This window comes from Stegodyphus dumicola, chromosome 5, assembly GCF_044657685.1.
Source record: "Stegodyphus dumicola isolate Sdum_Otavi_A_Nest chromosome 5, ASM4465768v1".
Taxonomy (NCBI): Eukaryota; Metazoa; Arthropoda; class Arachnida; order Araneae; family Eresidae; genus Stegodyphus; species Stegodyphus dumicola.
This window is the reverse complement of record NC_140772.1, coordinates 99622676-99646966: the sequence shown is the minus strand read 5'-3', so window position 1 is coordinate 99646966 and position 24291 is coordinate 99622676. Positions and strand designations below refer to the sequence as shown.

General features: G+C 30.3%; 1 protein-coding gene across 1 annotated transcript in view; it reads left to right on the top strand.

Moving 5' to 3' along the window:
• Positions 1–24291, top strand: part of Vps50 (vacuolar protein sorting 50) — an 85273-nt gene that overhangs the window by 8981 nt on the left and 52001 nt on the right. Inside the window, exons 5-10 of the mRNA XM_035359134.2 lie at positions 4014–4138; positions 8590–8707; positions 9797–9832; positions 15717–15799; positions 21201–21342; positions 21932–22072. Coding sequence (XP_035215025.1) covers positions 4014–4138; positions 8590–8707; positions 9797–9832; positions 15717–15799; positions 21201–21342; positions 21932–22072 — 645 coding nt within the window. The remainder of the gene's footprint in view (positions 1–4013; positions 4139–8589; positions 8708–9796; positions 9833–15716; positions 15800–21200; positions 21343–21931; positions 22073–24291) is intronic.

The following is a 24291-nucleotide window of genomic DNA, read 5'->3' as shown; positions in this document are numbered from 1 at the left end:
ATAGAATGAAGCATGCTCTTTTTATATATTATTTAAAGATTACAATATAATAACTTCAAAAATGCAACATAATTTTTCAACTGAGTCGTAGTGTTTCATTTTTCAATTTTTTATTTTTTGCCCGAGTTACATCTCCTTGTAACATTATACAGTCAAAAGTCGCTAATCCGGACTCGTCGGGACTTCGGCGATTCCGGATTATAGATCATCAGTTTAAATCTGGTAAGATGGCATGCAGAAATTATAAAATTAAAAATATGAAACCATAATTTATGAAATAAAGAGCAATTTATGATCTAAAAGGTATCAAAATTTACAAAAAAAAAAAAAAAAAAAAAAAGCTTCATATTTATTTACTTTATTAAACATTTCTTTCAATGTAAGTTGTTTAAGTTGCTTCCTTTTATGTGACTTTTATTCCTTATACTTTCTCTTTAATTCTATAAACAGACATAATTTCTTGTTCAGTTACAAAGTTCCGTTGTTCAAGTCCTATAATTGCTGTGTCGAGAATACCGACTAATTTGTCAATCAAAATTTTTTCATTTTCAATAACCTCTGTGTCACTTTCTTCACTATCAGAAGCGAATTATGATGACGAGGAATTTGATTTAAATCATATCAAAGACGGAGTACATTGAGATGAAATACTACATTTAGTAAGGAATTAGAAGCCAAATAAAATAAAAATATCTGGCCCTGAAGATAAGGATAGTGCTGACAGATCAATTTCCAATTCATTGCGCGCCACGGCGTAACCCCCCCCCCCCAGCCACAGAGCAGCGTGAAATTGATAAACAGATTTTGGAATGGTTAGAGAAACAAAGGATATGCCTTTATCCATTTTTTGCAGCAATTCCCCTTTTTGTTTGATGGACGTCGAAACATACTTTCGCTTTGTAGATCCTTTGGGAGCTCCAGCATCGGAAATTCTGTTTGACATAATAAAGTTCAAGCTTACTTTTATAAAATTGCTCTAACAGTCTGCAAAAAATAATAAGCCGGATCCAATTCGAAGATTAAGGAAGAGCGCAATCTGCAACATTAACTGAAATAGATAATTAGATAATTTTAGCTTATATGGTGCGTTATACATTAAACGTGCATGCGTAAACGTATTATGTGCTTGCACACACGCATATGCGCAGCCATAAAGGGCTTACCCGCATGCGTAAACGCCTATGCGCATGCGTCAATGCGACGCATGTGCAGAAAGTTTGTAGCTTTGAGGCCCGGATTATAGATCATTCCGGATTATGGGTGTCCGAATTAACGAATTTTGACTGTACTAGTTCAATTACGGCATGATACTGTTTGCACATGCAGTGTTACATTTGCTAATTTGTTTTCATAGAGTAATGATATTTAAATCCCTTTTGAAAGCTTTATACTCATATTTTACATAAGTGTTCAGCTGGGTGGCATCATCAAAGTACAAAAAAAAACATAAATTGTGGTTTTAAAATTTTTAATTTCTAACAAAATTTTAAAAGTTTTTTACTTCAGACTTATATAAGTATATTCAAGGACCCATCTCTATAGATGCACTTCAAAAGTATGTAAAAATAGATGAAAAATTAGAACTGTCAGCTACCTGGGGAAAAAATGCATGGGTATAAAATGTATAACGACCATCACAATTCAAGATTTCACTAGATTTTTTTCAAGTCTCAATTTTGTGTCCTTAGGGTCCATAAGTTACAATTCATAAAAAATTTTGCCACACTTTAAATTATTTTATATACCACCCTTCAAAGGCTTAATTGCTCATTTAAGGTAGCACCTTTCAGTAGACAACTAGTTCAACCCATCTCGTTTATTATTTCTAATAAATGTTGTTTGTTAATCTTAGACTACTTCTTCCACTTAAGCTTGTCCGAATCTTCTTAAACACATTCTGGTCATACATATGTGCCTGATCTATAATTCCCTGTCTTTCCCCAGCATAAATTTTGATATCATGGTGTAATGCAGTATTTTTCAATCAAAATGCAGTGAAAACAGTATAACTAGTTAAAATAAAAGTAAATTCTGTTTTGTTTTTGGCGTATGCCAAAGAACCTTATTAAATTTACCTTATAAATTTTTAAAACTTAATAAAAACATATCAGTTTCAAGAAAAGTAAATTAAACTGCATTCTTCTGTCAGCTTAGTTTTAAATAAATAAATTCTGTCCCTTCAGCCTGTCGAAAAATAAAACAGTATATTTTTGGTGTAAGCCAAAGAACCTTATTAAATTTACCTTATAAATTTTTAAAACTTAATAAAAGCATATCAGTTTCAAGAAAAGTAAATTAAATTGTACTCTTCTGCCAGCTTAGTTAAAAAAAGTCATTTAAAATTCAAAGTGGGAAATAATTTGCCATTGCATATTGCTACATATTGCTATATACATACATTCAAAAGTCGTTAATCCGGACTCGTCGGGACTTCGGCGATTCCGGATTATCGATTTTTCCGGATTATAGATCATCAGTTTAAATCTCGTAAGATGGCATGCAGAAATTCTAAAATTAAAAATATGAAGCTGTAATTTATGAAATAATAAACAATTATGATCTAAAGGGTATCAAAATTTACAAAAAAAAAAAAAAAAAAAAAGCTTAATATTTATTTGTTTACTTTATTAACCATTTCTTTCATTGTAAGTTGTTTAAGTCGCTTCGTTTTATGTGATAATACTTTCTCTTTAATTCTATAAACAGACATAATTTCTTGTTCAGTTACAAAGTTCCGCTGTTCAAGCCCCGTAATTGCTGTGCCGAGATACCGACTAACTTGTCAATCGAAATTTTTTTCATTTTCACTAACCTCTCTGTCACCTTCTTCATGTCTTTATCCATTTTTAGCAGCAATTCCACTTTTTGTTTGATGGACATCGAAACATACTTTCGTTTTGTAGATCCTTTGGGAGCTCTAGCATTGGAAATTATATTTGACATAATCTAAAGTTCAAGTTTACTTTTATAAAATTGCTCTTACAGTCTGCAAAAAATAATAAGATTAAGGAAGAACGCGATCATCAACATTAACGGAAATAGATAATTTTAGCTTATACCGTCCGTTATACATTAAACGCGCAGGCGAAAACGTATTCTGCGCTTGCGCAAATGCATATGCACAGTCGTAAAGGTCTTACGCACACGCATCGCGGCGCATGCGCAGAAAGTTTTTAGCTTTGAGGTCCGGATTATAGATCATTCCGGATTATGGATGTCCGAATTAACGACTTTTGACTGTATTTCAGTATAATTGAATGTAGTAGAAACTTGTCATAGAATCTTTAGGCTTGTTTGCATAAGATACGAGTCAAGGCGAAGAGCAATTCCCCCTCACAGTAGTTTTCTGTATTAGACCTTTGATTTAAATTGGAGTTAATACCTTTGTAGAACTAAAGGATACTTTCTGATCAAGCCCAACTCAGATTTCAATATTTCATACAATTGGTGTGTTTTTGGCATATTCTTGAGTATACATGCTGCAACAGCCAACTTAGTATGTACACAACATATATGTGTTTTAAAATGTGCAAATTTACATGCTTTATATTTAGCCGTCATTTTTTTGCTGAACTTGTAAAAATATAAATATTGGTCATGCAGATTTTTGTTCTTTCTCAGAAAATTTCTTATTAAGTACTTGTATTTATTACTATTTATAAATGCAACAGTAACTGTGAGACAAAGATAACCAAACAAACATTTTTTGCTTGGTGTATAGTAAAATAGAGCTGTACTTTGATATATTTTTTTTATTTCATATCTGTTGTAAACTGAAAAGTTTGCTTCAGACCAGTTTTTCTTATAATTAAAATTTTATTTGAGGCAGAGAAATGAAATAATCTCTCATTTTGCAAGGAAATAAAATTATATTCATGAGATAAAATTAAATGCTGAGTTATTCTGAATAATTTAAGAGCATTTTGGAATATTCGTAAATGAAGATACACTGAAATAGGAAATGCATTTTCTTAGGTAATAATTTGCCAAACAATTGGCTTCTTTCTTCTTAGGTTTCTAAGAAATTATCTGATTTGATCTTGCAAAATCAATCTGCACTTGCAGAAGAACTGCAGCGGGTGACAGAGATGCAAAAAACCCTGGAAGAAGCTTGTGGAATATGTGTTCAAAGCAGAAGGTATGTTTTGTTTGAGTTTATAGGATAAATACTATATTTAAAGAATTATAAAGAATGTGATACAAGCTGTCATTTGTAATGTTACATACAGCACATTAGTGATAAATCATAAATATTCTTTAACCTAAGCTCTTTGAATCCTTAACTTTTTTGCCTCTGAAATTATTCCAGAACAAAGAAAAATGTCAAACTGAGGAACACTGACATGCCTGTGTTTCATAAATCTGAATCTGGTCTACCTGCATTTTATAAATCTGAATCCCCCTTTTTTTGCAGGTTCCATTGGGTTTAAAATCATTCACAAAGCAATCTTAAATTGATGTAGATTTTAAATAATGTGATATTTATTTTGAAGATGATTAGACATACGTTAAAAGAAAATTTAACAATTTTTTTTGGGGGGGGGGTCAACTTTTATTTGCTTTTTTGAAAATGAGGGATCTGATTTTTCTTAGAATCAATAGAGCTATTCAAAATCTGTACTAAAACTTCCCTCCCCCTAATTTAGACATTAGTGTATTTCTGATCCAATTAGATTGCATTAAATTATATCACATAACCTGGCTAATGTTGCCATTCTCTAAAACATTAATTCTTTCCTTTATCATCCATACAAGCTAGCTAATTACTAGTTTTTAAAAAAATTGTCACTTAGTATCAGATCTCTAATTTATCCAAAAGTAAAATAATATTATTCCTTATTTTCGCAATGTTGCTGATGTATTTTATATTGTTGCGCGCGTGCAGGTTCGTATTAATAGTTTGAATGAACAAGTCTGATGAAAAGTTATTCTTATCACAAGAAATAGAAGCAAAATGCTGAAATTTTTCCTCATTGATATTCATACAATATCACACAGAAGTTATATTTTAAACTACTAAAATGTCAAATGGAACACAATTCAAAGTGCAGAGAAAGCTAATCCGATCTCACCGCGGATTCACTACAATCAACAATAAAAACTTAGTAAACAACTGAACTGAGATTTTTTCCTGCTTTTAAAAGCTTTTTAATGTCACAAGAAGCTTCTTGTAATTTCTCGAGGTTTCTGGAAAGCAAAAGAGTAAAATTACAGTTACAGCTAACACACAGTTGCATTATTTCAATTTAAATTATGAGATATCTATTTATTAAATGCGCATGCTCCTGTATTTTTACTTTTCTGGTTTAACTTTCTCTTAAAACTCGTCACGTGCTGCATTACACAGTGAAATAAAACAATTTTAATTAATTTTACTAAAAATAGCAATCTAAATACAAAATGCATAACAATATTAATTTAATCTAAATGATTTATAATATAATTTTAACTGATTAGTTTTATAATTATTTGCACCATTGTCATCTATACTATTAAAATAATTAATAAAAGATGTTTATAATGCCAAAATAGGAATAATTATTTGTGCGATGTCTGACAATGAGTCTTTCTTTTTGAGGGGGAGGAGTCTAAGTTCATCATTACAGAGGATGTTTAGACATTTATTTCAGTAAAGAATATTTTTTTAAAGAAAAGCATATGCTTCGGAATAAAAATATCTACCAACAGCTTTTAATTTGAAATGAGAAGTATAATCTACTATTTTTAAATATATTTTTCTTTCAGAATGTCATATGTAATCAAGCTATGGATTGAAGGATATATTTTTGTACTTTTTGAAGAGAAAATATCCCTATTCCATAAATCAAAAAATGTTGTGAAATGCATAATTTTAAAATTTCTTAAGTGCAAAATAAGTAACATTATTAATCAGAAAAGGGTAAAACTTTCACTCATTGCTTCTACATGGAAAGTAAACTCCAAACGAATACCTGAAAAAGGTGTATACTGTTTCTAATGTTTGCAAATTTAAATCATTGGTTATAAAAGAAAATCTGTGAAGCAGAAACTAATTGCAAAATCTTTAAATGCATTTGTAGAAACAATAAATAAAATAATAAATCAAGATTTACAGATTAAAATTATTAAAAAGTATGATGTACAGCTCTTGTTGAAGCATGTGGCTCAATGAAGAGCAATTTGTGGAACCCCATATGAAAACTGTTTAGCAGAAGATAAATGTTACTTTGTGATCCTTGATGAACTATTAGTGACTAAATGACTGCTACTACAATAACAAACAAACAAACAAAAATCTGAAAGGTTTCAGGTTTTAAATCATGTCCAAAGGGGCATTTTTTTAACATTTTGTATGTTACCTTATTTTAAAAAAATAATCATATTCTGCATACTCAAACCATAAAATTCAATTCAAAAGCAATATCGCAAAACAATTTTGAAATGAGCATATCTTTAGGATTTCCGATACAGAGTTTCGAGCGCTGGAGATAAAAATGTTTTTTTCGTACAGAATTGCTATTGCTCACTTTAAAGTCATTTAGTTTTTTAATCGAAAATTCGTTGAAGTGTTACAAAATATACTTTGAAAAGTAACACTGCATCCCTTGAAAAAATGAAGACTGTACAAGTACTGCTTATATACTATTTTAGGATATTACTTCAGACTCCTGTAAAGTTTCATCTATCGGCTATTAGTATAAGCACAAACCTTATAGTATAAGCACAAACCCATCACAGTGCTGTGTAATGTGATGTGCTGTGTAATGTAGTAGCAGACGAATTGGAATCAGTACCCCTGGAAATTTTACTAAAAGCGCTTCTCTCATGGAAATCACGATGCAGGCTTAATCAAAAAAGAAAAAAAATATCACACCAAACATTTATGAAGGTACTCTTTACATTTTAAACATTCATTAAAGGGCCCAGAAATTATTTAAAAATGTGTACAGCTGTGGTAATAAAAATTTTATTTATAAATATAGATATGTTTACTGTTAATGCATGAATATTCTCGCATTAACCAAAATAACTCTCTTTTTCAATTTCATGGGGAAAAGATTTATACAAGTCATAAATTAAAAATTAATAATTTGTAGCTGTAGGTAGTATAAAGGATCGTGATGATTAATAAATTCAGTGTAATTTGTTTCCACTTTTTCTTTAAAAATAATTGAGAAAAATAAAAAATCACAATTTAATCCACCAGATATTAGTTTAATGCCTTCAGTATCTGTTTATATGTCATAGTGGTATGTAAACCATGTAAGCCCATCAAAAATTCAAGTAAAATTTTTTAGTGTTGATAAATGTCTATTCATGCATATGTACAATATGGCTCTCTGTCTAAGGAGATGGACAGGCACATTCTTGGAGGAATTCTCGCAGAAAACTATCTGATATGGATGTTACAAATGAGGGGATGAAAACTCGCATACTGCTACCCCATTTGAGGAATTTGAGCCCAGGCTGATCTACTAGTGTTCAATGTTTTTACCACTGGCTGCCTTCTAAGCAAAAGCAAATCTTTAGAGTTTAATTATCCTTCTTAAAAAGGGGGAATAGAATTTTGCATATTTAATATTGTCGCAGAATTTTACTATTGAATTAAATTTTAATGCAAACAATAGAATATAGATAAGAAAATTTGAAGTTTACCATGAAGGTATCCAGTATACAGCATTAGAAATATCTTCTGCTGAGTTTATTAATAGTATAAATGCCAACAAAACATATTGCAAAGTATAAGGAGATTCTTCCTTGGAAGGCCAAATAGTTTTAAGTAACTTTTTTTAAAGTTATTTTTATTTTTATATAACTGTGAAAGCTGTTATATAGTTTTCCAAACTGCCATGTTTTACAGAACAAGCTGTACTTAGGGAACTGGCAATAAACTACAATCATATAAATGCAAAGTTGTAATTTTTAATAAATTTGTGGTTATAAATGCAGATCTTATTAGTGCATTGAAATCTGCCAAATCTTGGCACATAAGCATTTACACTTTGCACGTTAGTGAGAGATATGCAGAAATTGTAAAGATCAATCATATTGACATAAATTATAATGCATAATTTGCTATTTTAGTAATCACTCGGACACCTCCTGTTGCTAGCATTATAAAGAACTTAAGTATTAAGAATAAGTACTTTATGATGTTAACCTCTCCACAGGAATACTATGTCAGTTCAGAAACTAAAGCATTCCTACAAAACCTACATTCTAGTAATTCTCATTTTCATCTTGTTTACTGCAATACTGCAAATCTTCAATAACATTTACTGTAATACAACAAATTGTAAATAACATAATAAGTCCTGTATCAGGTATGTGCCTTTTTTTGGGGGGGGGTATATTCTAAAAAAATATATATATAAATATTAGTGTATAATTATAAACAGAAAAAATGGCATTTCATGAATTTATTGAAATTGGAGTTAAATTATTAAAAAATTGAAAAATTTCCTTCCTTTCCTTCATGTATATATTAAAAAAAAAAAAAAAAAAAAAAAAAAAAAAAATTCAAAATTCGTGAGAGTTCCTCTTTTGTGTTTCTGTGTGCACTAGATTTCTGAGGGTTTTTTTTTTTTAATATTTTTTTTCTTCCTGCAGCTTGCTTGCACAGACAAAGCAAGATTTCACTACTGCTAGCTTGGGCATATTAGCCAGTTATCGCAAAAGAGAGCAACTGAAATGCCTTCTCAGATCACTGTGTATGATTAAAACATTAGTAAGTTAGTTCTTATGTATTCATAAAAATGTGTTCATATCATAGTTTAAGTAATTTGTCAGTCTAAAAGTAGCATTTCATATGAATCTGAGGATTTATATAATTTGCTGTAATGTATATAGAGTTTTTTTTTATTCAAACTGTTGCATTTCAAAAAATATAGAACTTTTAATTATAGGATAAATGAAATTTAAGGTTGCAGATATTTTGTTAAAGAATCACTTATTTGCATGAGTGTAAATTATTATGAAGATTTTGACCTAGTTTATATTTTATGTGTAATTTATTTTTAGAAATAATAAGCATTTATTTAAATTTGCTATATATACTTAATAATATAGAACAAAAGATTAAGAAACTTGCAGTCAATGCTGATCTAATATTTTTTTTATTCTTGTTGAAAAATATTTAAGCAAATGCAAATAAATTGACACAGTAAATGCATCTATTGCATAAGAACTATATCAGACATTTGAGGTACATCTGAAGTAGCAGCCATTTGCAAGTTTGCAGTCACAAAGCAAGAGAGAGAATATGATGAATCCAAGATAAAAGTTGAATTCAGAGTGATTTAGTTTCAGTTAAATTTTATCCCTATTGGTAATATTAAGTTTCAGTTCCCAAGTATGAAGTTGTTTTCCAAGTATTGGCTGTTTAACCATTATTTTGCAAATACTGGTTGAAATGTTATGCCAGTATCTGCATCATGAATTTTATGCAAGAATCATATTGCATGGATTAATTAAGAAATTATGTGGATCAGATCGATATATTACAGGTATTTACTATCTTTAGTTCAGAAAGGGGAAATACGCTAATTAAAATAAATATACAAGGGAATTGCAGGTTAAAGTTAATACCTTGATTTATGCATTTCTTATCTTACACATATACACTCACTCACACATACGCATCTATATATATATAACATTAAATGATATCCTGTGACCACTTAGTTTGTCTTAGCTATGCATTTTTAAATCATAGTTAAATGATAGAAATGATTTAGTTGCTTAAATAAATTCACAAATTGCCTTTAGATTTTGTTGATTTTTATCTTTTCTATTTATTTATTATTTTTTATTCTAGCAAGAAACAGATGTCAGATTGAGAGAGCTCTTAGAAGTAAGTTAGTGTGTTATATGTATAATCATTTTAAGAGAAAATTACAAAATTTGAACAAATAAAGGGTAGAGTAGACTTTCAGGTACCCCTTGTATTATAGTGAAGTTGTTTGATTTATCGCCAAGTTGTTGTTTCATTTATGGTAGCCTGAGTAGTTGAATGTTATGAAAACCCTATTGTGACGTAATCGGATGCATGATTCTGAGAAATTTTGAATCGTGGGATGTTTCGTAAGCGTTTTTGTGGTATGTGTTAGTTTGATTCTTTAGACGGTAGAATGGCCGAATGTAGTAATATTAATTTGAAGTTTCTGTACGATTTGGAGCGAAAGGGGAAAAGAGCTTTAATTGACTGGTGTTTAAATGAAGGTTTACTTAGTAGCCATTATAAGTGTCCTGTATGTAGGAAGGATATGCGTCTAGTCGAACATAAAAACCGTTTAGATGGACTTGAATGGGTTTGTAGGAAGAAAGATTCAGATGGTCACTATGTGAAGCGTTCGATCAGAAAGAGTACCTGGTTTGGAAAAAGTCATTTGAGTATGATCAGAGAGTCATTGAGTATGATCATCAGAGCCACGTAAAGATTTTTACGTGGCTCTGAGTGTATGAAGCGAACTCGAAAATCGTGGTAAGTGAATATTTGCTTTTCGTAGTGCTTAAATGCATAACATGTTTTTCCTTTTTTATGTTATTTTATTGTTTGGTTTAAAATGTATTTTATTGAGATTATGTATTTTTTGTTTGCCTATATTGTAGAATTTGGTGCTCCATTGTCTTTTTAAGCGAAAATATATCGATGTGTACAAAGTAAAAGAAGTGCGCAATGCAAGTTTGTGCAATTCTGAGATCTTTTTTTAAGTGAAAATAGGTCAACGTGTATGTGGATAAGGTTAAAAGAGTGCACAATGCCATTTTTGTGCAATTTGAGGATTTTTTTAAAGTGAAAATAAGTTGATGTGTACATGGATACCGAGTTTGTGCAATTGTTTGTCTTGTTATTTTGGCTTTGTGTAGCAGCAATTTTTGGCGCAAAAATCGCCGCTTCGCAAGCCAAAATAATGAGTCAAAGAATTGCATAAAATCGGTATCCATGTACCGCCAAGTTTCGCCAAGGGAGACCCTAAACTGTACTTTAACCCAAATAAATAATGAATCAGAAATATTTTCTGATGATATCCTTATGTTTTGTTATATATACTTTCTGCCATTTTATTTCTTTGTTAATACAGTAACATTTATAATTTTTTAATACAGTATGTAAAACTGTGATCAAAAGCATTGAGAATGATTCCATAAATCATGGTGTAAATTTTTTTTAGTAATATTTATTACATCCTCTTCAAAGTAAATCTCATCTGACTACATTATATTTATGCCAATTTTTTTTTTTTTGAAACCTTGAATATATTTTAATGTCATTTTCATGAAACTTCTTTAAGACTTGCAATAAATTTTCTTTTATTTCATGAATAGACTTAAAACAATGGCCACAAAGTGGCAATTTCAACCATGAAAATAAAAAGAAGTCACACTCAATGTCTAATAATGTGTATACATAGTCTGCAGATACATATTTCTTGAATTTTTAACTAAAAAATTCATACACACTAAGAGCATTATGAGTAGTTGCTTTACCATTGTTTAAAATAAGTAAGTTATCATACCATAGTTCAAGTCATTTTCTGTGAATTGCTGCATGCAAATGCTTCAAATACTTAAATAATATTCTTTGAATTTGACTAGTTGTTAGAAATTTGTAATGTATAACTGTATGTCAGTCAAAGAAAATAATCAACATTGCCTCATTCTTGACTACCTTTTGTTTGGTATTTTCTGTATTGGTTGACCTTTCAAGCACCATTTATTTGCTGTAGTTTGGTAAATGTGTTGCTAATTAGTTGAAGTAGATGGTTTACTAGACTATGGTTCAAAAGCAGGTTCATAATCACTTAGTATTTAAAATGTAGATTTTGCCACTAAAATATCAGCGAAAATGTTCAAGCCATTTTCTAGTTTTATATGTTATGTGTCATAATCATACTTTGACAGATATTAAATTTAACTTTGATGCATTATTTTCTTTCTGTGAGCATCTTATACCACTATAAAACATTTCTAATAAATTGTTAACCTCAAAGACTTTTTTCAACATTTCTGTTGCAACTAGTGTATAGTATTTTGCTATTTGTTAGCTTCTGTAGCATTTTGCAACTTTTCTGAAAGCAATTTTTTGCATTTGCATGTTTTACGGGAATCTTAATTTGATTGCATTACATGAGGGTTTTATGTTACTCTAGCAATAATATTCAGTAATGGTAATGTAAAAATATCTTTACTGGTATATTTTGATCGTGGTAGTATATGTGAAAGCTTTATATTCATCTAGGAGTAATATTCAATGACAATAATCTTAATAGAGATATTAAATGATGCTATGCACAGTTATATATATATATATTTTAGCTTTAGAAACATTTTCCATTTATGGCAAGGAAAAAAAATGTAAAAACAAACAAAAAAGTTGCAAAAACAAACACAAATCACCATCAAATTTGAAATTAATCCACTTTCATCTGCTGCATGTATGTGCATATATGGGTTGCCATATAAATATATTTTGGTGATTTGGTGATGCTATGGGTTGACTGTTTTGGTAATGTAGTGCATTGCTTCATGAATATTTTTCAAGGTGTGTAAGTAAGCAAAAAGAAACAATATTTTAAATGCCACATACCAGGGGTTCTCAACCGGTGGTACGCAAGAGAAAAATAGGCAGTGTGCAAAGAAGCAAAGTATTTTTAACTATTAAATTCAAAAATTTAAATCCCAACATTGTATTTGAGTTTTTTCTTTAACACTTGTAAATTTATACGATCTGAGCTTTGTTCAAGAGTGGTGGTGGTAGTAGTACTTTGTAGTGGTGGTACTAAAGGTTTTCAATTTTTGTTTAGATGGTACGGGTTAGTGAAAAGGTTGAGAACCACTGCCATATACTATATATTTTAGCTAATATTAATTTTGTGTCTTTTAATGCAACTTCAGTTTACAATTTTTGGTCTTAATATATGAAGTCATATTAGATTTAATTATAATGAATGATTATTAATGATTCTGTATAACATATTTTGCAACTTGGAAGATTATAAATTAACTAGATTAAATTAAAATCTTTTTCCCCCCGATAGCTTGTTTTTGAGTTTAGGATAAAGTAATGTAGATATCTAACTAAAAAAATAGTGAAAATTTGATTATCCAGTTAAAGTAATATAGTGAGTTATAATCAACAGACAGCAGTTTCATGCAGCTTTAATGTTCTTAACAGCTGTTATATATTATCTTTCTAAGAAGGGAACAAAATTAACATTGTGAGAGCAACACTCCTCCATATGCAATAACTATAAAACTCCATATCTAGTAACTATACAAGTGTGAAAACAACACTCCTCCATATCCTGAAATTGTAAAATAAAGAAGATGGAATTCAAAAATATTCTGTAATATTTACCAGTGGTATGTCCAGCAATTATAAAATCAGACAATAAGCATGCTACACCTACTGCTGAATGTCATTTATGAAACTAGAAGCTAAGTGCAGCAGTGAAATATCCCCCCCTTTGTAATTGCAGTGTAGAACAAATGATCAAAAACTTCAGATAAGATTTCAGTGTGCACATTCACTAATTCTTTTCAACAAAATTGCTAAAATTATTAAATGTTGTATTTCTGATTTTAATTTATCCATTTACTGTATTGTTTAGAAAACTAATGTTTGCATAAAAAGCTGATGTGTACACCACATGACTTCCATGTACAAATATTAAATTATATGCAATTTTCCTGCATTTCATTTAAACATATTGAATCAATAGTTAACGAATTTTGAATTAAATCTACTTCATTGATAGTGCATAAACCACAATAGAATAAATGCACTCCTTAACATTCACTATGTTTATTTACCATAGCGACACTTCGGCGCTAGGTTCACTTAACAGTATTACATATCATTCATTTTATAACTCAGAGTGCACAAAAATTATATCATCTGAAGAATTCCCACAACTTCTATTTTCAAATGCTAAATAAATCTAAAACGGTGTATGTAAAAAATTAAACAAATAAAAAAGAAACAGTTTTTCGCAGACGATTCAGTGCCAATTACCTAATGAGCATGTGCTACTAATTAATTCATTTCTGACTTCCTGGCAAGGCAAAAATACATAAAAATTCTAAATATTTTCATTAAAATTTGAAAGATATAGAAAACAAAAAACACCAAATACAGTTAAAACAATTAAAAAAACAATTTTTACAATTAAAATAATGGTTTTTACGCCAAAACAAGCTAATAACTTAAATGATTATTCTAGAATGGATTAAGCATGATTTAATTCACAATAATAAAAGAAGACATTACTTGCGAAGCTTAGTTTCTCTAGATTGGCAACAAATCCACTACTTTGATAAATTTCAAATGCAAACAAACATGGCTGCCATGGTAATAAAAAATTAGGCTTAGCCGCACTTAAAAAACTTTTAAATTGTTGATAATTTCACAATTATTGCATGCAGGTTAACTAAAGGCATAAAAATCTTAACCAGAACAACATAGTTCAATCATTTTTTAAAGCAAAAAATGCACAATTTACAAATATATATAAAAGATAAAAAATATGAAAGCAAACTTCTAAATTTAATTCACTATAACCTTTTTTATTTTTTATTACATTTAGGAACTTCATCTCTCTGTCCTAAAAATAACACTGTAAATCTAAATTGCGTCATTCAAATTGATCATACATCTTACATAACCCTTAATGCAGATGCCTCTTGACCAATCACCAAATTGTAAACCAAAACTAAAAACTGAAACTTTTGACTCCCTCCCTTTTTTCTATGAACTGATGCATCACTTTTGCTTGTGCTTTCCTTTTGGCCAGACGCCAGTCTGCAATCATGTGTGTGCTGCTATTATTCGCTTCTACGGGAATAATATCAAAATTTGTAAATGTTCTTTAATAGGCGCGAGTAGAGTGCCAAGTGAATTGTGGCCACAAAAATTCGACTGCTTCTTCTTCAAAATGGATGACGCTCTAAGCATCAAGTACCTACACAATTAGTATTTCTATGCAATCTACGTCTCAGCTTTCATATTTCAATGCCTCCAAAATTGTTCTGCTATTACATTCTTCGGCCAGTTCTAATTATGGAAAATTCTGTGCGAATTTGTTAAGCTGTGCTCACAGTGAATCATGGGAAAAGTCCTGTTTCACCAAAAATTTTAATGCAAGTTTGTGCTGCATCCATAATAAAATCTTTCATCTTGTGTCATCGAACCACAGTTTCATTACATATATAAAATGAAGAAACTAAACTCACTGAGCTGAGTAACATATAAATATATATACTTTCGGTTCAGCCGATTGCAACCAAAATGGGAGGTGCACATCTACATGTTATAGCAGTCCTGTGTACAAAATTTCAATGTCCTGAGGCTACTCGTTTTTGAGTTATGTGAGATAATGAGCATACATACAGACACCATGAAAAAATCTCTTCAGAATTCATTTTAAATTAGTTTTATAATTTTTTAGGGGAAAAAGAGTCTTTTGTTCTATCCTTATGTACAGATGTCATTTAAAAGCATCGTTAAATTGTTTTCAATAGCAGTCAAAATGGATATTTTCGTTGAAATATGACACCTGAAATTTTCTGTGATTACAATACTTCCTTTTTACTTCGTACAAGGAAGTAAAAATTCAAGTAAAGCACAATAAAATAATTAAATGCACTTCTAAATTGCATGTGCATTGTTTGCATAAATTTATGGTTCTCGTTATATTTTGGTAGGTAAAAGTACTTAAATATGTATTTTCTTTTAGGAGGAAGATTACCCTGGAGCAATACAGTTATGTTTAGAGTGTCAAAAGGCAGCTAGCACATTTAAACATTTTTCTTGCATAAGGTAGGCAGTTTATTATCAATTTCCTTTCAGTACTATGTTGTAATTTTTCTCTGTTTTTCTTTTTATTGGGCTCATACCTATGGAATTGAGAGTTTGAATCCCATGAACTAAGGATTTTGGCCACTATATTTTCTTTATTTCTGTGGTGTTCAGACTATGGGCTTTCCGTGGACAAAATTCATAGTGGGGTTGCAAGGTGGATAAAATTCCTAAAACATCTGAATTGATGGCATATCTCTTAGTTACCGTATTTACGCGAATCTAATGCGCATCATTTTTGGCCAAATGTAGTATTCAAAATTGGGGTGCGCATTAGATTTGATGGCGCGTTAGATTCGAGTGCAAAGTTCGCCGATGACGTCAACCAAATTTCTCGACTACATTTACCGTTACATTTATCGTTGACACATTATTGCATAGAGGATACAAACTGCAGAGTACGTAGTCACGAAATGGAGGGCAAACAGAGAAGAATGTCATATGACGCTACTTTCAAACGTAAAGTAATTCTTTATGCTGAAAAAAATGGCAATAGAAAGGCAGGGAGAGAGTTCAACGTAGCTGAGAGCAATGTTCGCTTGTGGCGACAACAGAAATTGGCACTGTTTGCAACTAAAGCTAGTAGAAAGAAATTCACTGGCCCTCGCAAAGGAAGACACCCTAAAATTGAAGAAAAAGTTTTGGAATTTGTACGTGAAAGGAGGAAGAATGGACAACCTATGACTAGTGACACCATAAGAAATAAAGCAAAAGAGAAGGCTGAAGTTCTTGGAATACTGAAACAAGAGTTTAAGGCTAGCCGTGGATGGGTGGATCGGTTTATGAAGCAGATGGGTTTATCCCTAAGACGCCGTACAACAATATGCCAAAAGCTTCCTGCAGATTTTGAGGAAAAACTACTAACATTTCAGCGGTATGTCATCACACTTCCGAAGGAAAAGAATTTTTCAATGGGGCAAATTGGCAACGCTGACGAGACGGCAATTTGGTTTGATGTGCCTCGTAACTACACCATTACGGAGAAGGGGACTAAGGAAGTTATCATCAAAACTTCGGGATGTGAAACACAACGTGTAACAGTGATGCTGGCAATAACAGCAGACGAGTGCAAACTTCCCCCTTTCTTAATCTTCAAACGGAAAACATGCCCTAAATCCCCTAAGAATGAAAAGCTGTTCCCAGATGATGTCCTGATTCGAAACCAAGAGAAGGGATGGATGACGGAATCATTAATGCTTGATTGGCTCCGAAATGTATGGAAACGCCATCCCGGTGGGCTCTCTAATCCACCATCAATGCTTTGTCTGGACGCATTTCGTGGTCATCTCACCGACGACGTAAAAAAGAAGATGCACAGCCTAGGCAGTGATCTTGTTATCATTCCTGGAGGGATGACGTCTGTGTTACAACCCCTGGACGTTAGTATAAATAAACCTTTTAAGAGGTACGTTCAGGCGGAGTACGAAAAATGGTTTTGTGAGCCAAACTGTGTATTGACCCCGACAGGAAAAATTAAGCGTGCTGCACCGCACATTGTTGCACACTGGGTTTCTGCTGCCTGGAAAAGCATCGAAGCACCAATGATTGTGAAATTTTTCAAGAAATGCTGCATTTCAAATTCATTGAATGGCAGTGACGATGACGTGCTCTGGAACGCCGAGGATGACGATGATGAGGAAAGAAGAAATGAATCTGCTTCTGACGAAGAGAGCTGCGAGGATTCCAGTGTTGAAAACATTAGTGAATAAAGACGTTTACTATTAATCACTGATTGTAGAAGCTGTTAGCTAGATAGAAATGTTATGATTTATTTCATGTTCATATTTTACGATAGGAACCATATATACGGTAGTGCTAATTAACAATGATTGTTTCACATGACAATAGCCCACTAATAGGTTAATTCTATGTTCTGCTACTTTATGTATAAATCCATTGTTGTATAAAATATGGTATCTAAATTTAAATAAAATTATCATACCATTAATTGATAGTTTATATACAAATCCATTGTTGTATAAGATAAGATTCAATAAATTCCTCATATCATTGATGCGCATTACATTCGCCGACAAACAATTTTTTTATTATTTAAAGTTTTAAAATGGGGATGCGCATTAGATTCGATGGCGCATTAGATTCGCATAAATACAGTATATAGTTATATGCCGTTAATTCAGATTTTTTAGGATTTTTATCCACCATGTGACCCTCACCATGAAGTTTGTCCATGATATGCCCACAGTTTGAATACCACTGAAATAAATAAACATAGTGGCAAAAATTCTCTCTTTAAGGGATTTAAACCTTCAATCCCACTGGTATCTGAGACCAGCGTTCTAACCACTCAGCTATTATCTTAAACATGAGATTTTTATTTAAAGCTTAGTTGTTCTAATATGAATATATATATATATATATATTCACATACACACTTTTTATTTTTTAATAAATGTATCACTATTCAATATATTAATATGTAATTACTGTATCATTAAGTATTTCATTGTGTAATGGTCATGTCATTGATGTTTATGCAAACTTTTTGATATTAGTTATTAAATTTTACGTATATTTTTCCTACTTTGGCATATATTTCTTTCACATTTTCATTACATTTCTTAGTAACAATACATAAATATTATATAACAAAAGTTTTGAGCTTGAAATATTTTATAGTGGTTATTAAGTAATGTTTTTCAGTAGTATTATGCTTGTTCATATAAAGAAAATTTAAAGCTTTGTAAAGAAATTCATATCCAGAATACCTAAAATGCACTCGTATCCAAATTTATCTTTATATACTCAAAAGTGATGATATTCCATGAAATATCCAATTTATGTAATCCATTTTTGCACAGAATGTGTGAAAGACAAGCCTAATTAGCATTATCCAATCAAAAGTGATTAAATGGTGTCAATGTGTTTCGTCATCTGGTGACAACTCAAGCACTTTGTGCAAAGTGACCATCTGAGTGAATTTCTGCAATACAGCATTAGATTTCAGTGTGTAAAGACTGAAAAAATGGTTTATTATGGCTCCAAAATATAATTTAGAAGAATTTGTGATGTGGCTAATCATCGGCCAGTTAGAAATAGGGTAGAAAATCATGGAAACAATGAGATGTGTATTTCGAGATAGATAGTCTCTGTGTTATTGAAACAATTTCAGAATTCTGGAACTGTTGTAAGGAGGCCTGGTCAAGGTCATAAGCGAAAAACAATTAATGAACAATAACACAAACGTGGCATTAACTACTTGTTATAGTATGAAATCTGTTGGTTGGCAGTTAAGTTCAAAATTTGCAGTGTCACTAGAACTGTTATATCATGAAAAGCTCTATGCAAAAGGCTTAAGGAAAAAGGCCTTTATGCAGGAAGCTAAGGGCATGTCTAGTCTTCACAACAGAAGAGGGATTGCTTTAATTCGTTCAAAAAACATCAGAAATGGAGTGAACACCAGTGGTCAAATTTTATTTTTAATGATGAGCCAAGGTTAAATTTAACATTTCATCTTAAACTTGTTTACATCTGGAGGGATTCAAGAATGTGAAATCTTAACATTTCATTAAAACCTGTGTACATCTGGAGGGAGTCAAGAATGTGAAATCTTTCTTCATGCATTATGGAACATGACTTTGAAATTGTGATGGAATGGGAAGGAATAATCGTCACAAGGTCTTAACCTTAAGAAAATCGTTTCAGAGGTGCATATAGATCTGATTTTTTACTTATGGACAATAATGCTTGTCCACATCGAGCAAACCTAGTTGACAAGTTCCTTGAAAGGGAAAACATTGAGAAAATATCAATGGCAATAAGTTCTCCTGATCTTAAACAAGCAGAGAACTTGCAGGACTACCTTAGAAAAAGCAGTTGTATGGAAAGATCTCTTCCCAGAGGTAAATGCACTGAACACTATATAGCTGGAAGAGTGGAACTTAATTCCCCAAACTGTGGTCAACATTGTTGTTGCCAGTATGAAACCACATTATGATATGTATGTGAAAGTCAGGGAAGTTACAAACCATATTAACCCTTAATTTTTTTTTAACTCCTTCTAACATATTATTACCATTTTTATTGTTTTATGCTATAGCTATATATTGCATGCAGTGCTCATAAATTTTTTCCTTTATATTTATGTGTTATGATGTTATGTATTATTCCATACTAACGCATAAAATTATTATTCACAGTTTCAGAGAAATACATGATTTCAAGCATGTAATGATAATTTTGGCATGTGCGAAATTTTAATAAAACAGTAAAAGAGATTTAAGTTCAGTGATAATTATGTACAGTTTATTTTCTTTGACTTTATTGCAATGATATAGCACAATAATAAATTTTAAAAAAATGGAAATGTCATGACAGGTGTTATGTAGTGCATATTTCTCTTTCCCCTCTCTAATCGTATTTTCTGTACAGAATTAGTTCTCATTTAGGGAGAGTATTCATGTTTCATGTATTCATGTTTCTTTTAATTCTGAGAAGTTTAAATATTTCCATTCTAATGAGCACTTTCCTTATTTGTCATAATTCTCTCTATGTTTATTCATGATATGAATGTCATTGGTCAAACACAGTTTATTGTAAAATATTTCTGTGTTCTTAATGTAGCATAACCTTGATTCTTTTCTTTCAAGTTTTTTTTATTTTATTTTATTTATTTTTTAAATCCTTGATAACCATTATGGGCTCATGGACCATTTCATAAGTTTCTTAGTGTGCCGTATTGGGCTGTCTGTTATCATTTTCTTCTGTAAATGGTAAAAAGAGATAAGACTTCAGTGAATTTTAATTCTTTTATGTATATAAGATATATAAAGTATTTGTATGTAAAGTATATCTTATGTGTGGGGTAGGAAAATAACTGACAGTTTTTTATTATACAGATTATTTCAGAAAGAAGTTATTATTATCAGATTTATTAGAATTTTTATCATACTGCACAAAAAGTGTAAAAGAATAGTATTCAGTATGAAAAGCTTAGTCTGTGTTGTAGTAGTTATCATATTTTTATAGATTACTGTGTGATTTAATCTACTATAGAAGTAAATGAAAATGTTTTATTATTCTCTGTAATATGTCAGAAATAGAATGTCATGATTAAAAAACAAAAGCAAAGTTTGGCAGCTAAGTGGATTATTATGAGAATTTTTTTTCCATTTGATAAATCAGTTTTTATTAATTATCAACAGAAATACTTTAATTAACAAAAATTTGATGATATTCTAACTTAATTAGAAAACTACTGGTGTTACTTTGGTAACTACTAGCTTTATATCTAGGCTAGAAGTGAAAATATATGTGTATCATATTTCTTATGCAAATATTATCATGCCATTTGATGACTTTGATATTTATATTCAGAATATTTATTTATTTGTGCGTGCAGTGAACTAAGCTCAAAACTCCAAGATACACTTGAAATGACTGAAGAACAGCTAGATGTTGCTTTGTCTAAAGTTTGTTCTAGTTTTGATCAGATTCATTATGAGAAGCTCCAGGAAGCATATGCGTTGCTTGGGAAAATGCAGGTATGAATTTAAATGGTGAAGTATAATTTTCATAATGTTACTTTGATGGAAATAAATTAGTAGTTTTTGCACTTTTACAAATGTGATGATGATTGATAAAATATACAAGACATTAGATATTTTTATTTTAAAGTTTTATCAACTGACATAATTATTTAATATTAAAATTAATTATTAATTAATATTAATAATATTATAATTAAGTTTAATATTAAAATGTGGAAGAACTCAAATTGAGATTCATTTTGAAAATATTTAGCTGTGTGTAGTTGAGTAGCTTTGTTTTTAAAACTTTTTGTAATAAGTTTGTTTAATTTTTTCTGTGTTCGAATACATAGGCAACTAAACTTCTTAATAACTTTCTAAGCACATTATTTTATTACTATTTAGCAATTTATCACTTGGATTTATTTACATGAAAATGCCAAATTACCAGTAGCAGAATGTAGAAGTGTTTAGTTTTATGTATTCATGTATTTTTAGTTTTAAATGAAATTGTATTAGTTTCTTTCTCTTTAAATTCTTGATTATTGTTATAAACAGCAAAATGTTGTAAATTGCTTATGCCATATGTATCTTTTTCTTTTAGACTGCGATCGACCAGCTACTAATGCATTTTGCTAGTGCAATTCATAATACTGCTTTTATGATTGTACTGGAGTATGCTGAAAAAAATTGTGGTGGGAAAGACAAAAGTTTTCAGAAAAGGCAATATTTTGATTTGTGTAAAGTAAGTTAATACCAATAAGTCTCAACTTATTATACATTATGCCAGTAGTTTACATTAAGTTTAAAGTATGACATTTCTGTATTGTCAAGATCCATCATATCTATTTTAAATGTGTAAGGTAACTCATTCATTTTGCAATAGTTACACGTATAATCGAGATTTTGCTCATTTGTTGTAAAAAGATTTTTATGTGTAGTTTTGCAGGAAAAACTTTAGTTGATAAATCATTTTCAAAATAATGCATCTTTCAGTCAGTGTAAAGAAAAGGGAAGATTTAAGAATAAAAAATTATAAAACTTAATGCATTTCAAGTCATAAGGAATGGAATGATTTTTTAATGCTAATTACTAAAATAAAAATGTAAGTAGGCATCATGTTGTCATTTATATAAAGCATTCCATATGTAACAGAAATTGAAAATAATTATTTCATTTGTCTAGCAAGTAAACAGAACTGTTTACTTGTATACTGTTGTCACAAAAATATTGTTATTTTTATCAGTTTGTTAAGATTTCATGATTAAACCTGCATGGTAAAAAGGAAAATTTTACTACAGCTGTAGGTGATAAAAACTTTCGGTACTTTTCCGTTTCGCCGGCGCAAATCTCGCCAAGCAGACTTTGTTGGCGACAACATACAGTATACACATAAAAAATGTTAATTCTAAGAATTTTTTTTTATTTTGAAGGCATAAACATTTTAATATGGTTTAAAATTTTGTAAAAAGCCAATAAATAAAGACAATAAATTTGTAAAAAGACATTAATTTAAGAATTTACTATGATTTCATGGTTCAATATCCTGATTCGCCGGTTCGTATCACGTGACCCCAAGTGATCTCATCTCACGTAAACTACGCTACTAAAATCTAATTCGCTCAGTAATTATCTACATTAATTTCAAGTTAAATCTTAATTTGGAATACAAGTTTAAATGCAAGAATTATTTCAATTCGTACGAATAGCTTACTCAGAAATTATGTAAAACCGCAGTGCTTTACTTCGCTAGTGCATTCTCATTAGAATTGATGAATTTAACACTTCATTTTGCCTTCGGATGAGCGGTGTAATTGCGTTCTAATTGATTTAGAACCTAATTGACTTAGAACTAATTGACTTATTACCGTGAATTGTCTTAGGGGATAAAATTTAAATATTGTGTAAAAATTCTATATTATTGTATGCCAGTATTGAAAGAAACAATCTGATAAGAAATGGCTTCAACTTGTTTTGAAACTGAGGCGTGAAAGGTTACCAACAAAGATATTCCGTCTGGCATCAGTTAAACCATTATTGGCGACTTTATCGTTTGCGCCGTCAAAACGGAAAAGTACCAAACTTTCTTTCAAAAGCAGGAAATAGATGTAAAAATTTTCAATTAGAGGTAAGAGATAATAATGTAATGCAAGAACAGAAATCACCAATTCATCCTAAAATTTATAAATCACCATAGTGAAAATTCATAGCTTCTATATTTTAAACAAACAGATTTGCTAAGTTATTCATAGCACACAGTGTAATATCACTGAGTTTTAAACTCAGCAACATTTTAAACTCAGCAACAACACAAAAGTCTTGAAAATGTATTTTTAAAAACTTTCAAAATTTCACTAAATGAAAAAGAAATTAAATTTGCAAATGTTCACCAGTTTAGCAACAATATTTTCCATCTATTAAAGTTCTATAACTTGTATAAGTCCATATTTTCATAAGGTATTTTTACAGTTTAGTGTCTGTGTAAGCAAATTAGAAATATTAAATAATAAAACAATTACATAAAATTGAAGCAAATGTTCACAAATTAAAATTTATACTGAAGTACACAGTAGAATTACTATAAAGTAGTAGTAGTAGTAGTAGAGTACTACAGTAGAAATACTATAAAAGAATACAAAATAAATAAAAATCAGCAAGCAACAAATTTTTTTAAAGAAAAAAATCTAATAAAATGGATGTAGATATTTATGTAAATTATAACAGTATAAAAAGCATTTTTATATCAATAATTATCTTAATAAAATAATGCAAATGGTCATTACAGTGATTGTTTTTAAAAAAAACATTTAGTAAAATGTTTCTTTGATAGAAGTGAAATCGTGCATGTCATCATCAAATTTTACAGTTATTGAAACATTTTTCATTTGACTATGTTATTAAACCTACAAATGGCTTTTGACTCATCAACATTTAATAAATTTTAACTGGTTTCAGTACTCTTAA